General features: G+C 44.1%; 2 protein-coding genes across 4 annotated transcripts in view; one reads left to right on the forward strand and one right to left on the reverse strand.

Moving 5' to 3' along the window:
- Positions 1–15,904, forward strand: part of RIC1 (RIC1 homolog, RAB6A GEF complex partner 1) — a 118,893-nt gene extending 102,989 nt beyond the window's left edge. For both annotated transcript variants that reach the window (XR_006741308.1, XM_045580194.1), the window contains one exon: positions 15,790–15,904. Coding sequence is in view for 1 of the 2 variants with exons in the window: in XM_045580194.1 (XP_045436150.1) it covers positions 15,790–15,832 (43 nt within the window). In the remaining variant the exon portion in view is untranslated. The remainder of the gene's footprint in view (positions 1–15,789) is intronic.
- Positions 1–23,658, reverse strand: part of ERMP1 (endoplasmic reticulum metallopeptidase 1) — a 33,383-nt gene extending 9,725 nt beyond the window's left edge. Inside the window, exons 1-11 of one of the 2 annotated variants that reach the window (XM_036434006.2) lie at positions 23,208–23,658; positions 21,202–21,503; positions 15,770–15,897; positions 14,826–14,931; positions 11,690–11,836; positions 10,948–11,040; positions 8,583–8,795; positions 7,519–7,736; positions 5,530–5,704; positions 4,945–5,135; positions 1,833–1,985 (exon numbers count right to left, since the gene is read on the reverse strand). In XM_036434006.2, coding sequence (XP_036289899.1) covers positions 1,833–1,985; positions 4,945–5,135; positions 5,530–5,704; positions 7,519–7,736; positions 8,583–8,795; positions 10,948–11,040; positions 11,690–11,836; positions 14,826–14,931; positions 15,770–15,897; positions 21,202–21,503; positions 23,208–23,557 — 2,076 coding nt within the window. In that variant the 5' untranslated portion in view covers positions 23,558–23,658. Of the gene's footprint in view, positions 1–1,832; positions 1,986–4,944; positions 5,136–5,529; positions 5,705–7,518; positions 7,740–8,582; positions 8,796–10,947; positions 11,041–11,689; positions 11,837–14,825; positions 14,932–15,769; positions 15,898–21,201; positions 21,504–23,207 lie in introns of both variants that reach the window. The other variant, XM_036434005.2, reaches the window with a different exon arrangement.
- Between the last annotated feature and the right edge of the window lie 560 nt (positions 23,659–24,218).

Here is a 24,218-nt window from a genome sequence, read left to right on the forward strand (position 1 = left end):
TATTTATAAACAAAAAGACATTCTGTTGTATTTATATATTTATATATTTAAATTTCATATTAATTCTGAAACCTGGAACTAATATTGAATGTTAATTATGCTTTTAAATTGAAAACATTTAGTAAGTCACAGAAAACATTAAATCTCCTAAAAATTAGCTGTTCTCACCCAGCTGGTGTGGCTTAGTGGTTGAGTGTCGACCTATGAACCAGGAGGTCACAGTTTGATTTCCGGTCAGGGCACATGCCTGGGGCTGCCGGCTCAATCCCCAGAAAGTGCCATGCAGGAGGCAGCCGATCAATGATTTCTCTCATCACCAATGTTTCTCTCTCTCCCTTCCTCTCTGAAATCAATAACTTTTTTTTTTTTTAATTAGCTGTTCTTCACCAAAGGTTTTTTGCAAACTGTAAAATGTCACATAAAATGTATCACTATGTCCTCCAGTATATAAACAAGGACTAGTTGGCCCTTTTTCAAAATCTCCCTGATATTTAAGTTCAAATGTTGTTATTACTTATGCCAGTCCCTGAGTAATGACCGAGGCTGTGACCCAGCTTTTCTGTGGGGCTTTCCCTCCACCTCTAACAGAGAACTGTAAATAAAGAGACTGCTTTCTGGAGCCAGTTCTAAAAGTCTGCAGAAAAACTTGAAATGTAAGAAAATTCCAAATTTCACTTTACTGAACGCTTTCTAAATTACTGTATGTTCATTGTCTCGTATTGCTTTGAGTGTTAACTAAGATCGGTTTTACCAGCATTTAAAAATATCTGTTTTAGGCCCCTGCCAGGCCGCTCAGTTGGGTTAAAGCAGCGGTCACCAACCGGTGGTCTGTGAGGTCTGAAAGGTTGGCGACTGCTGGGTTAGAGTGTTATTCCCATTCACCAAAATTGTCAGTTCGGTCCTTGGTCGGGGCACATAAAAGAATCAACCAATGAATGCATACCGCATTTTCCGGCGTATAAGACGACCCCCCAATTTTACAGTTAAAACATAGGTTTAGGTCTATATTCGCTGTATAAGACTACCCCCCACTTCCGAGGCAACACCAGTTCTTTTTTTAATAGACCGCCTCTCTAACTCAGCCAATCCAAGCAGGCTTTTTACTAGAACACAGTGTAGCTTCGGGTACAGAACGTGTGTAATTTGCATGCATAAAAAGCCTGCTTGGATTGGCTGAGTTAGAGAGGCGGTCCGAGCAGCCTTGCAGTGATTGGTGCGGGATCGAGTTGGAAAATTTGTTTAGCGGCATATCCAGACGTTTTTTGGGATATACTCGGCGTATAAGACGACCCCCGATTTTCGGTCGACTTTTTTTCATTTCAAAAGTTGTCTTATACGCCGGAAAATACGGTAAACAAGCAGAACAACAAATCAATGTTTCTCTCTTTTCCTCCCTACCTTCTCCTTGCTCTCTCCCTTTCTCCTCTAAAATCAATAAATTTAATTAATAGATAAATAAAATACCAATTTTATTTTGCCAGTGGATAGTTCAGATTTTTACTGGCCTGCAGAAATTCTTACAATCTGTACCTCTAAAAGCTCATTACCCCATGGTATTTTTCAAAGTGGGTGCATTCTTACAATGTGAACAGTAATAAAACAACAAGCAGATATTTCCAATTTGGCCTCTTGGGAAATATCTACTGGTAGTAGCTGATAAGAATGCCTCTTGATGGTCAGTCTTTTCCTCACTGTCGTACACAGAATAGTCGAGTACAGCTCAATAGGTCAGCGGCAGGAATGTCCGCTGGTTTTCCTGTTGACTAGTGAAGCCCAAAGCGCACAGGCTTCCCCTCCAGAATTCCAAATAGCTCATGCAGAGCTGCTCTTACCTGGAGAAACACCCTCTTCGGCTTCGGGCTGGCGGGGTCGGAGCTGTACGGGAAGAAAGTTCCACTGCAAACAAGCAGGAATGTGACCGCACACACCAGAGCGAGAGAGAGCATGGTTTTCTGGGTGCTTTTGGCAAGGTAGATGAAGTTAATCTAAAACGCAGAAACGGGGGAAATTACCGCTGGCAGAGAGGTGGCTGTAACTGACTATTCTGTGACGGGCGTTACACGGCAGATAGTGAAGAAAACTTGTCAGCGCCCAGTGCTAACATGCCCCCAGTAAACAAAGACCGACTCTAAGGATTCCATCACACTCAGATCCTAGATGAGGTGCCTTTCCCGCAGACCGCGGGGGGAGCCAGAACGGTCTGTGTGTCCGCTCGGCTGGCAATGAGACTAGAGGATGCAGATCCATCACCAAACTGCGACCTCATTTTGTTTCCTGTTCTGTCAATGTGCTGTTAACACAGATGCCTTCACTACCAGCACTTCGTGACGTCAGGCCTTATCTAAAGAAACGGGGGTACGCTTTTAGGCCCATTTCAATAAAACACATTTCACTCACAATGCTTTTATAATATGCCAAGGTGCTGGATCCCTTTGGATGGACTTTCAAGACTTTCCTCCTGAACGTGAGGAAAAACTACAACACAAAGTAATAGTGTCCCTCCAGGCGTGGGCACGAGAGCGTCTCAGTCTCAGCGCAGCAGCCAAAACCCTAAATATGCTTATTAACTGTAATGAAATCACGGGATTAAAAGTTATAGGGGACACACGTGACTCAGATGCCTTAGGGAACCCCTCTGAGAAACAATGATCTAATCCCAGCTTCCCCTTTTGTCCTCTCCTTATTACCCACCCTCTAGGGTCAATAAGTAGAAAAGAACATAAATATGAAAATACTTTTGAAATGAAAACAGAAAATTAAGCAAATATTCATAACCTACCATATACTCTACTGCATAAAATTAAAGAATCTATAGTGTACCAATATCCCATTCAGTGTACGCTCCAGCAAAACAATACTCATCTTAGACAACGGATCTTATGTCCTTACACTGTGAGCACAGCACTAAGTTCCTCAGGTCTCTAAGCAGTGAGTTAGCAAAACACAATCTGCTGCCCCATTTCACCGGCAGAACCATGACAGCCGCGCACAGCACCGGCAAATCCCCCGGAGCCCTGCTCACCGATCACTTGACAGGAATTCAATTGCTTTCTAGCAAATACATTTAACAAGTCCCTTGGGACTGAAAGAAACGCTCTCCGAAGCATGCTTTGTGTTTCAGTTTTCCATTCCCCAAGGAGAACGGCTCACCCTATTAATAAGCCACTATCCTTAACAGTCCACACACAAGAAAATAATGGGAATGAGAATCCACAGCATCAAAGAGCAGCAGAGCTATTTCACGTAATGAAAATTATATGAGGTTTTAATGTATTCTAAGAGGCACTTTTTCAAATCTATTTTTATTTATTTCAGAGAGGGAGAGAGATAGAAACATCAATGATGAGAGAATCATTGATCAGTTGCCTCCTTCACGCTCCCTACTGGGGATCGAGCCCGAAACTCCAGAATATGCCCTTGACCAGAATCGAACCCGGACTCTTCAGTCCACAGGTCAACGCTCTATCCACTGACCCAAACTGGTTAAGTGCCAAGAGGCACTTTTAATAAAATCAAAGCTTCCTTAAGAAAATATAATTTGTAAGATAATATACTTTAATCCCCTTTCTTATGATCTCCAAGATTCCATGCTTTGGGGTCGTTTTCGGTTTCCACAATGAGGTTCTCAGAGTTCACCTTGAATCCTTCCCTGTGGAACAGAGATGACTGTCCATTCACTGACTACGTTCATGACGCAGCTGACTCTAGATTAGAACCTTTCAACAAGGCAATATTCTTCACAACAGCAAACCTATCTAGGAATGTGTACAGAGGATTTAAAGGCTTAACATTGAAACCAAAACACACAAACCCTGAAGGCAATAAGAAACATTGTAGGATTTTTCCATCCATCTCGGCAAATACCAGTAAGGACTTAATCGTTATGTTAAAGGGAAAAGGCTGGGACTGGCTCAGATTTTTTTTTAGGATTAGTAGAGCTGACTGCAAACAACAGAGTGTGTAGGAATCTACAGGACTGTGTGTGCTGCGTATACAGCTCCTTACTGGCCAGTGAGGGATGGGCATGGATAATGCTGGTCACGCAGGTGGTATGCTGACCTGCTGTCACTAGATCCTAACGTCCTCCACACAGATGCCCTTCACTGAAGCGAAGAGGAGAACGCTCACTGTCCTCTCCACAGAGGGAAGAACACAATAAAGCCACAACCACTTTCTCTATTTGGTCCCCTAGCTCCAAATTTCAAAGTGTGCCCACGGGTACTCCGTAAGGAGGAACTCCAATGAGCAGTGCCACACTGAGAGGCCTGGACACTGTCTGCACCGCACAAGGCAGAACCCCTAACCAATGGGGTCCAGCTCATGTCCTCTCTTCCCTCTGAGAGTCCCTGGGGAAGAGAAACAGGGAGGCGAGGGTGGAACTGTCTTCGAGGGCAGAACACTGACAAAGCAAACTGACAAGCCTGTGACACGCTCATCACTGCTACCTAAAGGCATTGTGGGTGTCTCAAGGGTACATCACTCGAGGAGACAGACTCAGTTGTAAGCTAACTGGTCACGGAAAAAGCCTCATCAGCATTCGTCTTCCTTCACGCTCTCTAACAAGCACCAATAAAACTACGTCTTATCACTAGCCTCCAACGAGCGAGTTCAAAGCGCACTATCAGGCATCATTCTAAAAACTCACCACGAAGCCACCCCTACCGGGCCTCACAATGGTAATGAGCATCCTGCAGAGTCACGTTCAGGTCGTTTGAAAAGTTATTTGAAAAGTGTTATGATGAGATGAGGGCCAAAAATAACCACAAAAACCCATTCTACATTTTCTCACCCATACCAAACCCACAGTATGCACAGCCATTCACTATTTCTTTTGCTTAAGAATTTCTCAACAAATTATAAGCAACACTGTATTACAGCATGGTATGGCTAACCTCATCACATATCTAATATTAAAAAAGAAAAAAAGGAAGGAAACTTTCTTACAAAATACGAGGAGAGAATCATGGTACAGCCGGCCAGGATGGAAGCCAGCACAACGTCGGGTGGGATTTCGGAGCCACTCCGCCCGAGGATCGGGGTGAACATCTCAAACACGGCCCAGATGAGGTATAATGCGTAAAGGTAAGGGACAAACATCCCCAGGAGGTAAAAGGCAATGAACTTTCCTCGGGCACCTAGGGAAGAGAGAGAAACCACAGGCCTCTGAAACGCCCGGTGAGATAAGGGGTTTTATAGTGCCGGCGTGCCCTGGCCCCTATCGGGAATTGGGCTCGGTGTGACTCTTGCCCCTTTGGTTCACGTTTTCCAGTGAGATAAAACACTTTCCCTCCGAGAGGCTAAAGTACAAATAACAAACAAAAAACACATAAGAAATATATTAGCATGTGTACATAAATGTGAAAATGGGATAGGGTGTAAGGTATGAGATAAAAAACCTGCGTGATCTGGAAATTAAAAAAATAATAAAAATTAGAAAACCTTCCCAAAAAGATGAAATAGTCCCCCAAAGCCTTGTCTTATGTGTTCTCGGGTGTTTTCCCATTTGCATCCAAACCAAACACACCGTACCGCGCTGCCGGAAGTCCCTGTGCACGCAAAACTTGGTGAGCAGCGGAAACGCCACCCACACGGCACTGATGAAGGCCGAGCAGAGTCCTCCGTAAATGAGCGCTGTGAGCGTGCCGCAGTTCACAAACAGCGCGATGTCAAAGAATACTTCTCCCAGATACTGGTCACTGGCGTTCTGAAAGAGAGGACAATACTCCCGAGTCTATTCCTGGGCCACTCATAGAGATACTATTGTATAATAACATAATCCCCACTGCTCAGAGAAGCTACACACGGTAAGTGCGGTCTGGCCTTTATAAACAAAGCTACCTCCTATTATGAAGCAATAAATTCAAATTGCTGCACAGAAAAGGGGAATTTAACAAGATGGGGTAAAAAACAAACAAACAAAAACATCATCACTTGTATATAACCTGTGCTTTTCCTCCACCGGGCTGTAAGTAAACTTTGAAAATGTTATAAAATAGAAAAAGGAGTCCCCTAAAAACATTCACCTCTGGAAGCTTTCCCGTTTATACAACTTCCAAAGAATTTCAGGCAAACTAGGGAAATGACCTGTGAAGGGCGGCACAGTCAGCCCTCCGTGTCTTAGGGTACTGCACTAAGTGGATTCAGCCAACAACAGACTGAAAAATTCCTCTAAATATTACATTGTTGCTGATGTGTACTGAACATGCTGCTGACTTTTTTCTTTGTCATTTTCCCCTAAACAATACAGCAACTGTTGACATAACATTTACATTGTATTAGGCGTTATAAGTAGAGGGACCACTGGTGGTCTGTGAGCTGATTTAAAGTATCAGTGAGAATGTGCTTATGTCAAATATTTCACCATTTTATATAAGGGACTTGAGCATCTGAGGATTTTTATATCCCAGCCCCCCTTCCCCATCCTTATCCCACACCCCTAATCCCCCAGGGACACTGAGGGATGCCTGTATAGGCTGCCGCAGTGCCACCAACAGCACACCAGGTGAACTGTCAGAATCTACGTCAACAACGTACAGCTTAAAAAAAAAAAAAAAAAAAAGTGAAGGGAACAATGAAGAAAACTTTAAAACTTTAAGTGCAGCTGTAAGTGCATTATTCTTTTTAAAAAAATATATTTTGTTGATTTTTTACAGAAAGGAAGGGAGAGGGATAGTTAGAAACATGCACACCCCCTACTGGGGATGTGCCCGCAACCAAGGTACATGCCCTTGACCGGAATCGAACCTGGGATCTTTCAGTCTGCAGGCTGGCACTCTACCCACTGAGCCAAACCGATTGGGGCTTTGCAGGCGGCAGTGCTGTATCAGACGCTGCCTCAGCCCAGGGGATGCTAAACAAAACAATCCCTGCCCTCGTGGAGCCTACAGCCCAGTGGAGAACAGTTATTCAAACATAAGCAGCTGGCAGATTCAAGAGCAGGGTTACAACAACGGAGGCAGACGCAGCAGTGCTATCACCCCTAACACCCTTACCGCTCGGTCACATGTGAAGTCTGCAGGAAAACCTTCAGACCAAGAAGCCTTTCGGAAATGCAACACAGCTCTGGGAGCCAGTGTCCTATGACCATGCCATCCAATTTTTGGTGGCTCAAAAGGCCAAGTCCGGCCATGTACGTAATCTGTGCTTTTCCTCCCCCGGGGAAAGCCACACTAGGAAGTCGAAGACACACATCATTACGATGGCAGTTCCATCGCATTATAATGAGCTGAAATGTCCTGTCGCCTCGGGACATCACAATGCACCGCCCAGCCTCTGTGTGACGCTGCGCAGCCATTCTGTGAGCGCACAGCACAGGCGGTTCCTGCAGCAGCTACACCACCTGGGTTTGCGTATGTGCGCTGGATGAGCTTACACGATGATGAGACCGCCTAATGGCCTTTTCTAGAATGCATCCCATATGCTAAGTGGCCCATGACTGCCCAACGAGTCCCATGATTGAGTTTGTCTTCAATCCTTGAAGGCAGCAAACAGAAATCGATAAATGTGCTTACCACTTACCACATAATAAAATCTTTTTGCGAGGGTGTGTATGAATATTATTTTGGCTGCAGCAGCAGTTCCGTAAAGACAAACGGAGACATAGAAGTGGTTGTACCATGAAAGAGACTGTCCGATCAGAGAGATGAACACGGCTATGATGAGGACGGTCACCAGGCTGGTGAACCAGCCCATCACGGTGATGCCAAGTCCACAGAAGAAGTCCTTCGGGTAGTTAGCTGCTAAGGAAGAGAAGCACAATGTGGAGACCGCCATCTGTACCACACAGTTTCACAGCCAGTCAGCAGGGTCAGAGGGGCACACGTTAAATCGGAAAATCTGCCATGTAACTGAAAAGTATTGAAACGACCCAGGGATAAGATTTGTTAAATACTAGAACAGAGAAGGTAGAAAGGAATAATATTCAAGTAACATTGACGGAGAGTTTGTGGGTGATTAAGACTCAGAGATAATTCTTTCGGGACTACTTCAGAATCACTGGGTCATCTTAATCTTTGTCCGTTCAGGATGCTTTGTGTATCGAACTCTCAGCAAGAATGGAAAACAAAGCTCCCCCTAAAATTTTGCTGAAAGAAGCTATCCTAGGAAAAGCAGCAGCACAGAGAATAACTGGTGAGTAAATTAGCTGCTGAATATTTTATCTCTTGACAGCAGATACCTGCTTAGACTGTAAAGCATTTTAAGCAGAAGGGGGCCCATGTAACTAGCGGCAGTTCCCTCACACTTCAGAACAGTGTGCTGGTGGTCTGCAGTGCGGACCTCATGCTTTCGTGGGGTTTTTCACTAAAAGTCCATCTGCACAAACCAGTTTTCAGTAGTTCCTATGCAGTACTTCTGAGACATGCATTAGCACATAAAAACTACCTGTTTCACCAAGACTAAACACATAATGAGCACATTAATCTGATATTTATGAAGAGGTTTCTTACGTTACAAATCAAATAGTATTTTTTTTTAGGATTTTCAATGTCTTGGAAAGATAAAGCAAACTGACCAAAAAAAAAAAAACTTCCAGCAAATTCTACACCCGGGCCAGGACTGTGGTCCTAGGGGAAAATACTCACTGTTGTGTTTGGGCTGCAACAACTTTTTGCCCAGGTACAGGACAGCAGCCGCCAGCACCATGCAGTTAATGATGGAGCCGACCCGGGAGGGATAGGCAATGACAAACAGGCCGAGCACATCAAAGAAGACCATGTTCCCATGCCGGTACTTAGAGGAAGAAACCAACACATCAGATGTAGCTAGATACTTAAGAACTGCTAAAATGTTGTCACCTATCAGTAAAGAAAAGAAAGATAAAGTTGAACAAGCCATCCAGTATCTGAGTCAAGAAAACACCTATCAAGAACGTGATAAGAAATAGCTTTCTACCATCTTCTTGCTCAGCCCCACTTTCTTACTAAATTTTTCAAATAAGCTCCAAGCTCTCCACCTATAAACTCTGCCAAATGGCCTTCATCCTCTCCCTTCTATTAGAACTGTATTTACTGTGATCAACCATACCCTTGCTGTTGACAAACTCAATGGCTGTTCCTTGGTGCCTGTTCACTTACTATATATGTAATGCAAGCCAACGCTGCTCTAGACACCACAATTCAGTGGTAAGCCCAGAGATAAAACCTCTCGTGAAGCTCACGGACACCACACCACAAGTTAGTATAAAAGTTATTAAGAGTTAATAAGGAATGTCAATTGTATCTGAATAAAAATAATTAATAAGGAGAGGTAACAGAGGTCCCTAGAAATAAATCGTGGGAGACTAGTGGAGTCTGGGGAGTCAGAGAAGCATCCCGGAGGAAGTGGTGTGTGTAGCTCGCACAGTGGGGGGACTGTCGAGCCAGAACTGTGGAGAGGCAGGCCCTGAGGAGGGAAAGCCCCAAATACAGAAACAGGAGTCATGAATGAGGAGACAGACTGCTCTGCAATGATGGGGAGGGTCATTATCATGCAGAGCCTGGCACATCAGAGGTAATGAATGTTTGCTGTGTCAATGAGAGGATGAATGAGTTTGAGCTTTAGCACAGGAGTAACGAAAAGCCTTGAATGATTGGCAATTCCTCCACTTGCCCATCCCATCCCTGACTTTCTCTTCTTTTCACTTCAGACACCACACTACCTTACCACAGGATTTCTTACACTGCCTCCCGGGCTCCCTACAAATGTGTAAATGGGACTTTAAAAGCTCAAGTGTAATCCTCTACCTTTGCTTTGCTCTCCCAAAAAAACATTTCCATCCTCCATACCTGTTTTTGTTTTCTCTATGCTGTTCACACCCAAACCCATATGCCAGGCTCCTCCGAGAGCTCTAAACGGCCTGTATGTTCCTCTGGTTGGTTCACAGACGCCCCCGTCCTATGGGTCTCACAGGGTTCCTGGTGTCCTTCCCTTCCCTGTTCCTGATCTGGATGAGGCTCCCACAACCTTATTACAGTCCATAGCATCGTCTCTCCTAGCCAGCTAAGCTTTATATTTTGCAATCATTGTTGCTGCCATCCATCTGATTCATCCCTTCTATCTAACTTGTCAAGTCTTGTTGAATTTACATTAAAATGAATCCCCTTTCCTTTCTATCTTTTGTCAATACCACAGTCTAAGTCCTCATTGTTCCACACTTAAATTATTGTCTCCCGGCTTCAATTACCTCATTCAAGGCTCTCCTCATTCTTCACCGTCCACTCCCGAGAGCATCGTGAGACTCACAGCATTTAGAGCCATCATTCATTCATATACTCAGGCCTTTCAATATCCCTTATTTCTCCTGGCTGATTTGTAAAGCTTTCTACCATTTTCTCTACCCTCACACTTCTACCTCATTTCCTTTTATTGCTGAAAATACAGCTTCCATTAGACTGCCATCTGTCAGTCTACTCACCACCAGCTCCCACAACCACAGCTCACAAGCACACCGGACCCCGTGTTGTGCTCTTACTGGGAATGTTGGGAATGGAATCCCCACTAGGCCAAATCTCCACTCTTTAAGGCTCAGTATCAGACTTACCTCCCCTCACCGCACCACCTCTCTCTGGAGAGCACGTGAGCTCCCTTGCCGTGTTCTCCTGACACGTGTCCTCTAACCCTCACCACCCAACCTTGGATCGATGTAACTTTTTTGCACCTGGACAAGATACCCAAATGTGTTGGTGCCACCTCCAAAGCACAGCTTCCATTTTAGCTAGATGGAATCCTAGATAACTCAGCAATCCCACCACAACCTTGGGTCAACCCCTTTCCAACTCCCCACCATGAATAATCTAATCTAGTCTTCCAAGCTACATTTAAGTCCTCGGATCTCTAACTCCAAAGCCCCAGCTCATTCACACCATACACTGCCCCCTAATGCTCGGGCCACGAAATATTTATGGATTTATAGCTCATCCCTAATATTCCACCTTACCATGTATGAAAGGTCTAAATTGGAATACCAACCTGCTCTCTGAATGGAATCTGTTAGAATTCTGTCCGCTGTGTCGTACTTGGTGTGATAAATGTATCCATTTTCAATAAAAGCTAAGTCTATTCCTAAAACATACACACAAAAAAAGGTCATTTTGCTTTAAAGCTCAACTTGATTTAGGCCTATTTATTTAACGTATTAAATTCCTAAAAGACAAAATGTCAAAGCAGCAGCATGATTGTTTTGTCCCATTTATGAATGAAATCCCCTTCCAAATGCTTACAGGATCTACAGCTGTGGTTTATAATTCAAAACACGAGTGAGGAGGCACACGACTGCACATTAAAGTCCCACAGCAAGGAGCAGGAATGCCGAGCTTGGGACATCCTCGAAACTGCCACCTACAGCCTTGCCAGGCCAGAGCCAAATTTAACTTCAAATGGGCGGTACAGTCCACCAAGGCTGCTGGCAAAGCAAAACGGCAATGAAAGTCAAAACCCCCCGAACGATCTACTACTATCTTTTGGGAACGAACTGCCGAACAGTTCTCCTGTGGCACTGTGGGGCCAGGTGACATGTTCTAAAAAAGGCAAACACTTTAGAGCAGAATTTAAAAGAAAAGGAAAATACCAGAAGCTTAGTTTCAGTGAGTCAGGATGCACAGCCCTCACAGAAAATGTGCTCAGAAAATGCTGTCTACGCACAGACTTCCAAAGTGGAAAACTTGCTATGAATTAAGCGTCGTCACGCTGTAGCCCACAACTGACAGAATACCTGGAATGTTCCCAAAGTCCCTGTAGATGCGGAAGTCGGTGTCTGAAGGAATGATGCCACTCTGGAAAACTTCCTGAGCCACCACAGACGCAAAAGGATGTTTGGCTGTGGAAACGTACGCTTGGACCAACCAAGGATTTTCAGGACCTGAATGAAATGAAACATGACAACATAACCTTTCAGAAAATAAAATTATTTTTAAATATAAAATAACACCATAAAAAGTTTTGTTTAAAAATTAAACACTCAAAAGTCCCATCATCCTAACTTTTCAAATCTTCAATTTTTTTTAAAATATATTTTTATTGATTTCAGAAAGGGAGGGAGGGGGGAGAGAAACATCAATAATGAGAATCACCGATCGGTTACCTTCTGCATGCTCCCTACCAGGAATCAAGCCCATAACCCAGGCACATGCCCTTGACTGTAATCGAACCGGGGACCCTTCAGTCCGCAGGCCAACACTCTATCCACTGAATTCAACCAGCGAGGGCCATTATCTTCAATTTTTTTTTAAATGTATGATCGTGTATATGTAGCTATACTCACAGGGTATATATAATTGTAAATTGCTCGTTTTAAAAAATATATATTTTATTGATTTTTTTTTTTTTTTTTTAATGGAGAGGAAGAGGGATAGAGAATTAGAAACATCGATAAGAGAGAATCATCGATCAGCTGCCTCTTGCATAACCCCTACTGGGGATGAGCCCGCAACCAAGGTACATGCCCTTGACCGAAATCAAACCTAGGACCTTTCAGTCCGTAGACCGATGCTCTATCTACTGAGCCAAACCCATTTCAGCATAAATTGCTTTCACTAAACATTATGTTCAATGCTTTTCCTATGTTGCTGGATATTACAATGGTCATTTCACTAACTGCAAATCACCGAATATACCACAAAGTTCCTTCTTACTATTTATAACTTTTATCATTATTAATAACTAGAGGCCCAGTGCACGAATTTGTGCACAGGTGGGGTCTGGCCGGCCTGCCTGGATCGGGGCCAATCAGGCCAGGCCAGCCTGGGGGAGGGGCCACAGGTAGTTGGTTGGCTGGTCTGCCCCCAATTAGGGGCAGGGCTGGCTGGGGTGAGGGGCTGCAGGTGGTTGGCCAGCTGGCCCCGCCTTCTGGTCAAAATCCCAGTTGAGGGAATAATTTGCCTATTAGCCTTTTATTATATAGGATTCTGCACTCATATCTTCATACATATACAACTTTTTTCAAATGTGGCCTTTTTCTCTTTAGGACAGAGAGAGAAGATGTATTTTTGTTCCCAGTTCCTCCCTCCTCTTCCCATTAACTGATAATGCCTCCCTGTGGAAGCAGCCCGTACATTTCTTCACCCTGTGACCAGCAGGCTCAGCCACAGAACCGCTGTGGCAAATTAATTCTGAATGAGGGAGAATGAAACTTCACCGAGAAGACTTCTCAGAGCACCACATGGTCCATTCCTTTGGCCATGAGATCAACTCATCGCCGACTGGGGCGTCTCCTTCAGCCTGGATCTCAGCATGAATAAGACACGTGGGACAGAATAACCATGAAACACAACTTCAGTTATCCAGCAACCAAACCGTAATGCCAGGAAGAAATAAGCCTTTGCTACTTATTATAACTCACTGAGATTCAGGGTTTTTGTTACAATAAAATTTATCAAAAAGCTGATGAATGTTGACAGATAAGGTAATTGTATGCCAGCTCTAGATTTGCTTGTTGAATGTGCTCGCTCTCCCCCATCAGAAAATCTTGTTTTGCCACCACTCACTGAACTTTTCTTTTACTTTCTTTCTTTCTTATGTTTCTTTTCTCCATGGCATGATTCAGTTTTTTATTTTTATGTTTTTACTTGGGGGTTCTGGTTGTTTTTTGCTTTTATCATTTTATTTTTTCTGTTTTTAGCCTTCATTTTTCCATGGTGTTTTGAGGATTAAGTGGCATATATATATATATATATATATATATATATATATTTTTTTTTTTTTTTTAATTTATTTCCATCCTATATATTAAAAAGCTAATATGCTAATTAGACATGACGGCAGAACAACCTATATACACACACACACACACACACACAGAGTGGCCAGATTATGATGATCTCTGAATGCATAGTAATCTGGCCACTCAGTGTATCTATATCTCAAATGGGTACCAAAAGCACTCTAGACTTTTGAAGAAAATCAACCACCTATTTGCCCTGAGCTCTCTATCAGCATGTGCAAAGGGGAAAACTGATCAGGTACACGATTTATGGTATCTTTGGTATCAAATAAATGAGGTACTCAAGAGAAGTACACTGAATGGCCAGATTATTATGCGTCCAGAGATCCTAATAATCTGGCCACTCAGTGTGTGTGTGTATGTGTGTGTGTGTGTGTGTGTGTGTGTGTGTGTGTGTGTGTGTGTATATATATATATATATATATATATATATATATATATAAAACACATATATATATGTATATACACACACACATATATATGTGAAGTACTTTGAACATTTGGCATATAATAAGCACTACATAAATATTAGGTGCTGTTGTTATTATTTGGTTAAAAATTTTAACAAAGACAAGCTAAAACTATCATATGCTTTAAAAAGAATGTTCAGCCCTAATCAGTTTGGCTCAGTGGATAGAGCATTGGCCTATGGACTGAAGGTTTGATTCCAGTCAAGGGCATGTACCTTGGTTGAGGGCACATCCCCAGTGGGCACCTGATCAATGTTTCTAACTGTCTGTCCCTCTCCCTTCCTTTCTGTAAAAAAAAAAAAAATCAATAAAATACATTATTTTTAAATGTTCATTTCATTAGAGAGATAGCTTATTTTCACAAATGTTCCGCTTTTATAAAAACAAAAATTACATTAAACTATACAATGCAACTGCATTCAAATATAAAGTACATGGTGGGGCAAATGTAGATTTACAATTGTCCATATGGGGAGCAAGTCTGTTTTTTTAATTTATTTTTATTTAAAGGTGCCAGTGATGATGCTGTTAGCTGGGATTATTGTATTATATGGGATATAATACAATAATTAGTAAGTAATAATACAAGAATACAGTTTGTGTTTCATGTACTCACAACTGTAAACCTACTTTGTCCCATCCTGCAAAGCCTCACATACCTGTTTGGAATACAAGTTCTTTCCCTCCTACTCCTGCTGCCTCCAGGTTAATAAATGCACGAATTGAGTTGGCCCAGGAGTGCTGCGTAATGAAACCATGACTGGCCTGAATGAGAAAGAAAGAAAACAGAAGTTAAACAATTTGAGATTATCAAAGTCTCTATTCTGCTTAAAGACAGAACATCTATATTGACAAGGGGAAGAAGAGGAAAATAATCATTTCTTTAAAGGCAATATCTAAAGACACACATCTGTTTCTCTCTCAATGCGTCACGGCTGTGTGCAGTTTGCTGCATGGAAAGTCACCACCACAGAAAACATCCTGGTTTCCGTGAGGGCGCCAAACAACTTCCTCCGTGTGAGGCCATGCACAAGAAAGAAAGAAAAACAACAACAACAAACACGAGAAGGGACGATCCCCATGGCTGGGTGTTCATGCTGTGTGCCTGCCTCAAAACACCTCAGAAACTGCAGTCAGAGAAAACCTGAGGTGCATAATTATCCCATCACACTGACAAGAATCCAACACTGACAAGATGACCTGTTATAAGTTGAGGTTTTCAAATACTGAACATCCTATATAATAAAAGCGTAGTATGTAAATTGTCCCGACGGGGAGTTGTCCAGGAGTTCGACTAGAAGGCGGGGCTGGCTGGGGGAAGGGAGGTGGCGACAGGAGACCAGGGGGAAGGGAGGGAGCACCCACCTGGTGACCTGTGGCCGGCAGCCAGCAGCCACTAGGGACCCTTCCAGTGCACAAATTTCATGCACTGGGCCTCTAATGTATACAGAAGTGGCTGTAGAATTTTTATAGTACTGCAGGTACAATATTTCTTCTGTATATGATTTTATGATAATATTCTAATGAAGAATCAAAATGCATAAGTTATTAATATTACTATCATTATTATCCAACCCTAGTACTTACAACAGTAAAATCTTACCTGCAAAACATTTTCCTCAGCACCATTAAAGAGAAAGATGACAGCATGATGCAAGGCTTCTGAAGATGTTGACAAGACATGGAGGACTTCCAGCATCACCGAACAGCTAACAGCATCATCACTGGCACCTTTAAATAAAAATAAATTAAAAAAACAGACTTGCTCCTCAGATTTTAAAATCTTTACAGTATGAAGCATCAGGGCAAGGAATGGGGTTTTCTCATCAGGGAGCATCACAGAGCTACCAGACCAGAAGCACAGCTCCATCTGTCACCATCCTGTGACATCATACTCACCAGCAGTAAACACCACAAGAACAGGGATCTTTGGTTTGCTGGTTGACTTACTCTCAGTGTCTAGAACTATACCTAGGCCAGAGTATCAATGTCTGTGGAATAATCAACCAGATTAGATTAAATTAGTACTAAAATCTGGCATTCTCTCCTCTGGCTGGTGTGGCTCAGCTGGTTGTAGCATCATCCTATACAAGGAAAGGTCAAAGGTTCGATTCCCCATCAGGGCATAACCTAGATTTCTGTTCCATCCCTGGTCAATGTGCTCACTCGCACATTGATGTTTCTCTCTTTCTCCATCTCCCTTTCTCTCTCAAATCAATAAAAGCATGTCCTCAGGTGAGGATTAAAATAAAATAAAATCTGATATCCTCATTAACCCAAAGTACTTTATTCCCTTCTTTATCATTATTCCACATCCTCTATAATATCCTCACTTCCAGTGCTCACAGCTTCCTAGATCATTTCCCCCTGCCACCTACTCCTTTCCTGCCTGTTTTCCTGCCGAAATCATAAAATCTTCAAATCATTCGCATTTACAGAGGGGTCAGTTGGGATGGTATAACATGTTTTAAGATTTCTCCAAGGAAATGTGATTTTAAAAAAAAAAAAGTACAAAGACGACACCAAATCTAATAAGCAGAGAAGGAGGCTAATGAATTGAGTAGTATCGCGTCCTAGCACTGATAAAGCAGAGGACTTCGTCAAAGCACTTTACTTCTCCATTCGGAAGCTTTACATGTTAATTAATAAAGGTGACGATAAAGATGGCTTTAGTGCCTTGATTTTTTAAAGCACTGTAAGAGGTAAAGTAACTGATTAGATACTTGATGATATTAAGGAATTCTTTTTTTTTTAAATATATTTTATTGATTTCTCACAGAAAGGAAAGGAGAGAGATAGAGAGCTAGAAATGTCGATGAGAGAGAAACATTGACCAGCTGCCTCTTGCACACCCCCCATCGGGGATGTGTCCTCATGTTTCAGTGATTTAGACTGAAATACAGGGAAACGGATACAGCTGAGATCTGCTGCAAAATAATTCAGAGTGGCAGGGGTGGAGGTAAAGAAACAAATCAGACTGCTGAAGCTGGGTGACACTAAGCAAGTTCATTAAACAATTCGGTCGACGTAGATAGGCACAGTAATAACCCAGACAATAGCATCTTCAGTCTTACCCACTGGGAGACGGGATGCTTCAGAGTTTAGCAGGGGTTTTTTTTTGTTTTTTAATCCTTATCAAAGGACATGCGAGAGGGAGAAAGGGGGAGAAACATAGATGTGTGAGAGAAACAGCAATCCGTTGCCTTCCACACGTGTGCACAGGACGATGCTCAACCAACTGAGCTGCTCTGGCTGGGCGGGTTAGTATGGTGGTTAAAGTAAGAAAGACTTGGAAATAAATTCTAGTTCTGTCATTTACCTAAACTTCCTGGTTTGGAGAGCAGGCTACTGACATCTACCTCACAGGTGTGTTGAGAGGATTACAAAATAACGAGACCTGCATTCAATGTTAGTTTTTCCTTCTCTTTGCAAACTTAAGGAAGGCTCTGTAGCTAGGTAAAACGCTTGTGGTGGTGGTGTTAAATTCTAGGCTCCATTCCTGCCAGAGAAGAAACTACTTATTACCTATTATTACTTGTCTTGGCAGTGAATACTGAATTGCACTTTAAATCCAAGTGAAACTAAGTAATAACTACCTAACTACTATCAAACCAGAAGGAGATGTAGCAGTCAGTAAAAATTACCACCTTCCAGGATCCAAACGAAATGAATGGTTTTTGAACTCTGAGACTGTGAGTTACTTTAAATTAAAACTCAAGCCATAAAAATGTTCTTTATTCAAAGAGAAAGGGAAATAGAAAGAGACATACCTATACAGGGTTGACTTAAAAGTTAAACTGTCCATTTATCTTCCTTCATTTCAATGGTTCTGTTGTCTGAGAACAGAACCAGAGAGGGTCAAATATCTTTAAGAAAGTGAAGGAAAGTTAGAGAGCAGTATCTATAGCGGCTGAATGGATAACCAACATCCCTTTCTATTTAGAATGAACCTAGAAATTGAAGCCACTCCTAAAATAACTCAACGCCTCTTCTACCAACACCCTGGAACCATGCAGCCAATCCAAGACGACATTTAAGGCCTTTCTGTGGGAAACATTACTTCTAATGGGTAATGATCCCTAAGGTCCAGATATGTTGCTGAGAACAACTTGAAAAGAAGGCCCGGCCGAAACTGGTTTGGCTCAGTGAATAGAGGGGTCCCAGGTTCAATTCCAGTCAGGGGCATGTGCCTTGGTTACGGGTACATCCCTGGTAGGGGGTGTGCAGGAGGCAGCTGGTCAATGTTTCTCTCCCATCGATGTTTCCAGCTCTCTCTTCCTCTCTGTGAAAAATCAATAAAATATTATTTTAAAATATATAAATAGATAAATAATAAAAGAATGCCCATGTTTCAATTATAGTTCACACACTGAAAGGATTTAGGTGATCATCTATTTTATGAGTGTATTTTTTAAAACTATTTTTAGCAATTTATTATTGACAGAAATGTCCTTGGGACTGTTGGTATAGGTGATCTTATAAAATTTTAATTTAAAATGAGTTCCAATGACTCACAAAAATGCCATCCTTTCATTATTGGACTCCATATATATAATTTGTAGCATTTGGCACTATGTTTCTGATGCTTGTATGCACATCTTTTTTTATACAATGCTCTTAAATAACCTTGATGTTAATTTGTCCTGTCCTAGAATTTAAGCATCGTAATAGTGGGCACAGGGTAACACTTATTACTGCTTTGAAACAAGCATAGAAGACACTGGTTTGAAACCCTAGCACACACAAAAATATTTCTGACTTTATAAAAACAAATGGGGCCAAAACCGGTTTGGCTCAGTGGATAGCGTCGGCCTGTGGACTGAAGGGTCCCAGGTTCAATTCCGGTCAAGGGCATGTACCTTGGTTGCGGGCACATCCCCAGTAGGGGGTGTGCAAGAGGCAGCTGATAGATGTTTCTCTCTCATCAATGTTTCTAACTTTCTATCCTTCTCCCTTCCTCTCTGTAAAAATCAATAAAATAAAATGGTAATTAAAAAGCATGCTATAGACTGGCCAGTATGGCCCAGTGGTTGAGCATGACCTATGAACCAAGAGGTCACTAGTTCGATTCCTAGTCAGAGCACATGCCCAGGTTGCTGGCTTGATCCCCCAGTACAGGGAGGGGGGGAGAAGAGGGTGGGAAGGGGAAGGAGTGGTGCAGGAGGCAGCCAATCAATATTCATTGATGTTTCTCTCTATCCCTCTTCCTTCCATTCTCTAAAAAAAAAAAAAAAAATCAATAAAAACATTAAATTAAAAAAGCATGCTACATTCTAAATGCAATTGGCAAGCTTCCTGGTTAAAGATGTCCTAGGATGAATCAAGCAAATAAATGTTACTTTATATTTTGTGTAGCTCTAGATTATCATATTGGGCCTGCTGTAGTTTTAAGCAATCCAGAAATATTAATATTAAATAACAATTAATAGTGGGGGAAATGCTAAGAGAAAAGCATTATTATCTCCACAGATCAGAAACTGAGGAGAAAAGAGGTTAAGGAGATTGCCAAAGGGAGCATTAACTCTCCTTCCTATCCAATGTAGATGGAAGAACTGACTGGCCCTTCCTCTGTCTCTGATTGGTGTTGATCAGTAGTTTATTCTTGTGTCAAGTGAAGGGCGGAGAAGGGACGGAGTTTGAACCAGATGCCATCTCAGGTCTTGTCTACCTCTAGCCTGCTATGATTCCATTGTAAAACGCTACAATTTCCTATTCCTCCCTGCTTACATCTCTTTCACAATTACTAAAAAACGTTTTTCTCATGAATCTTACATTTTTTAATGAAAGTTCAATTTCGGGGGATTCTCATTCATTCAAAATATTTATTACTATGTCAGGCACTGTCGTAAAATCAAGTATCCTATTTTGACAAAGTATTTTCAGAGGAAGTTTTATGGATTAATGAGGTATTCTAACAGAACGGCACCCCCCGGGGGCTGTCACCTTACAGGTTGACAGAAACTGCTGGGAAAGGTGTCCTCCAAACCCTGTGTCTGCGAAGGCAAGGACTGCTCCTTTATCCTATGTCCCCAAAGCTTAGCACAATGCCTAGGTGACTAAACACTTAAAGAGACAGAACCTAACTCCAGAAATCAAGGACACATATTGGTAACACTGATAAAGCTGCTTCAGTCTACCACCAACATGCCATGTCCTGTCCTTGGGCTGCTGTATATATTATATATTACTAATCCTATATAATAAAAGCCTAATATGCAAATCAACCGAACAGTGGAACCACTGGTCACTATCACACGCACTGACCACCAGGGGGCAGATGCTCAATGCAGGAGCTGCCCCCAGACTGCAGGCCCCAGGCCAGCCAAGGCAGGTGCCAGCGGGGATCCCCCAATCTCCCCACCAGTCACCCCACAGATCAGCCCTGATCGCCAGCCATGCCTAAGGACCCTATCTATGCATGATTTCATGCACCAGGCCTCTAATCTATATATATAAAAGCCTAAGCAGCCATTCAACCAGTAGCTATGATGCACAATGACCACCAGTGGGCAGACGCTCAATGCACGGACATGGAAACATGGAACAGAATGATGAATATCAGAGTCAAGAGGGGATAGGGGAGGGTGGGAAGAGATTAACCGAAGATTTTATATGCATACTAGAAGCTGACCTGGCCTGCAAGGATCAGGCCAAAACCGGCCCAGTGCATGGATTCGTGCACCCGTGGGGGTCCCTCAGCCTGGCCTGCGGGGACAGGGCGGAATCCGTGCACCTGGCTCCTAACATCCCCCGAGGGTCCCGGATTGTGAGAGGGCACAGGCCATGCTAAGGGAAGCCACCGGTGCACGAATCTGTGCACTGGCCTCTAGTGTTTAATAATAATAATAAAGCACTTGAGAGAATAGCAGGGGGTTAAATCTTAAACTAAATGATACTATTCTAATTATCCTAGCCTGCCAAAACTAAAAAGGCTTGCCCAAGAAAAGGATATCCCAGAATTGACCAAGCAGCTTGGCATTCATAAGCTTTCTGGACTGGGATGACTTCAAGTACACTGAAAAAACGGGCACATACCTGGTGAGTTTGCCACAGAGTCAAAGTGACAATTAGCCAGAACAGCGTGCTGGGCTCCCTCTCTGGGTTCCAGCTTGACCACCACGTTGGTGATGTTGTCATAGTAGCTTGTAAAACCTCCCAAAAAGTCAATGCTGAAGGAGCCTGTGGGCCGCTGAACATCTACTGAAATCTTGTGAAGACTGTTGCTTTGAACTTCAATCAGTTTAATCTGTTCCAAGAGGTAACGCACGGTCAGAATTTCATTTTCTGGACTCCCTGTTGTCCTGGGGCCAATGGATGTTATGTGTTCAAGATGATCCCTGGAAGTCACCAAAAGAATGATTAACCCTTAGCACAGAACAACTTTTCCTCTGAACTCCCCTCACCCTGCAAAACAAGTTCTTTCACTTCTCACATAAAAAAGGGTACCTGCCCTGACCGGTTTGGCACGATGGATAGAGCATGGAGCATCAGAGCCTGCGGACTGAAGGGTCCCGGATTCAGTTCCGGTCAAGGGCTTGTACCTTGGTTGCGGGCACATCTCCAGTAGGGGGTGTGCGGGAGGCAGCTGATCGATGTTTTTCTCTCATCGATGTCCCTAACTTTCTATTCTTCTCCCTTCCTCTCTGTAAAAAAAAAAAAAAAATCAATAAAATATATTTATATATTTTTAAAAACGTATCTTCTTTGGGGAAACACTTGATGAAGTATATGACTGTCTAATCACTAGGCTGTAGACACAAAATTAATACAAAAAATATTGAATGTAGACAATAATTGAAAAAATAAATTTAATTTAAAAATAAAACAATTTTTTTTAAAAGGTTGCTTTTTATCATTTCAGGAACATTCCATCATTTCATCTCCCACAAATGCATCCCTTCAGAGTTTTCTTTACCCCTCCCTCTCCCAACTCCAAATTCTCTTAGCCCTCATACAAAGAATAGAGATTCTATTCAAAACGTGTAAATGCTGAAGACGAGACAGCACAGAGTGCAATTTCATGGTGCCACACTCTGGAGGGCTACTGACTCTGGGTTCAGGAAACCAGTGAGCAGAGACAATTACGTCAAGAAGTTAAACAAACAAACAAGCAAAACTTTTTTATTGTAAGGAATGGGCTCAGCCCTGCTATTGTGCATGCAAGGCCCAATAACTTCAATTCAGGCCAAAACTAACTCTACTCCACACACACACACACAAATTGTTTTGTCTTTTCACTGCATTCCAAGTGGGGAGAAAGGAGGGGGGAGAGGAGTCTATTCCGGAAAGCCCTTAATACGCTTCCAGCACACTGTATCCGAAAGAAAACGTTTCTAAACCCCAATCACTCTGCTAGCTGGAGATTTTGAGCTGACACTTACGCTACAATACATTTGACCTCATCACCTTTCTAGCACACTTAATGGTGCCTCCTAAAATTTTTTTTTTTTAGTTAAACCTTACACATTAGGGACCCAAGAATAACCGCCGGGAATCTGAGAGCTTCTGAAATGGTAAAATGTTTGGAGTGCATGTCCTCTTCCAGGCTGAGCCTCCGTAGCGTGCAGACGTGAGGACTGTGACCCTCAAAAAAAATTGGACCTCTGACTGCATGATCCCCTTCCCATCCCTGCCCGGGAACCGAACTAACAAAACCGGCGAGGCTCATAAAAGTCACGCTCCTGCATTTCATTTGGAAAGCAGAAGGGTTAGTTTAAAAGCTGCTCCAGAAGATGAGAGATGGCAAAGGAGCAAACCATCTGCAGGTGGGGCAGCAAGGGAACGGAGTGCCGGCGCGCTCCCCTTGGCCGCCCGCACCTGCACCACCAGCTCAGCAGCGGGCAGTGCCAGCCCGCCAGCCCCGCGCCCTGTACATCGGGGTCTCCAGGCAGGGACGCGCCAGGGCACCCACCGCACCCCACCGCACCGCACGCGGACGCAGGTGCGCCGGCGAGCCGAGCCCGGGCGGTCCCGCGGGGCGGGTGCCCAGGTGCGGGCTCCAGGTGAGGGGACGCGCGGGCGGGCGGGACGGCGGCCCGTACCTGGCTTGGCGCGCGTCGAACTCCCGCGGGTGGCCCGGGGCCCCGCGCAGCACGAGCTGCTGCAGCGACAGCTGCACGAGCGTCCGCAGCGCGAGCAGGTAGAGCGCCAGCCCCAGCGCGGCGCGCGCCTCGGACAGCCCGCTCCGCGCAGCCCCGCTCCCGCCGCCGCCGCCGCCCGCCCCGCTGCGCTTCCGCGTCCTCCCGCCGCCGCCGCCGCCGCGCGCGTCCGCCAGGCTCTCCGGCGCCCGGGCCTCCCGCTCCGGCAGCGGCGGCGCGGCGGCCGGGCCGTCCCGGCGCTCGCCTCCGACGCGGTGCCGCCTCACGGTCGCCGACTCCGAAACCCACTCCATGGCCACGAGCCGCCGCCGCCGCCGCCAGCCCCAACAGCCCCACAGCCCGCGACAGCCCGGGAGCAGCGGGGCCGCGGCCGCCGCAGCGCCGCCTAGTGAGCGGACGGAACCTGCAGAGGGCCAAACTTGTTCTGATTGGCCCGTCCCGCCCGCCGCCCGCCGCCCGCCGCCCGCGCGCGGACACCCGGGCTCTGCGGGCAGCTCCTCGGTGGGCACCGCGGCAGGGCAGGGCGGGCCCGGGCTGGGCGGGCCCAGGTTGGGCGTGGTGGGTGTGCCTTTCTCCTGCGGCTGGGCTCCCCTGCCAGGTGTAGGATGGAGATTTCCAAACGGAAAGATACCCATCCACCTAGAAACCTGAGGAAAGCGAGAGATTGCGTTTAAAAGTATGCACATGGTGCAGCAGGCTGATGAAGAAGGCCATGGCCCAGCTTTCCTAAGCAGCATCAGAACTGTCTCTGGACATTGTAGGCTTTTAAAATGGGGAAATAATATTATGATAATAAGACCGCGCAAAGGAGGCCTAGACTCATGCTTCCACATATCTTAACCGTGGGAGGTAATCAGCATTATCATTGCCTCCATGAACAGCGGAAGAAAAAGAAGAGCTATTATTTTCTGAATGCCTGCCACGAGCCAAGCACTGTGCTAAATGATTTATTAT

This window comes from Pipistrellus kuhlii, unplaced genomic scaffold (genome assembly GCF_014108245.1).
Source record: "Pipistrellus kuhlii isolate mPipKuh1 unplaced genomic scaffold, mPipKuh1.p scaffold_m20_p_12, whole genome shotgun sequence".
NCBI classification, from domain to species: domain Eukaryota; kingdom Metazoa; phylum Chordata; class Mammalia; order Chiroptera; family Vespertilionidae; genus Pipistrellus; species Pipistrellus kuhlii.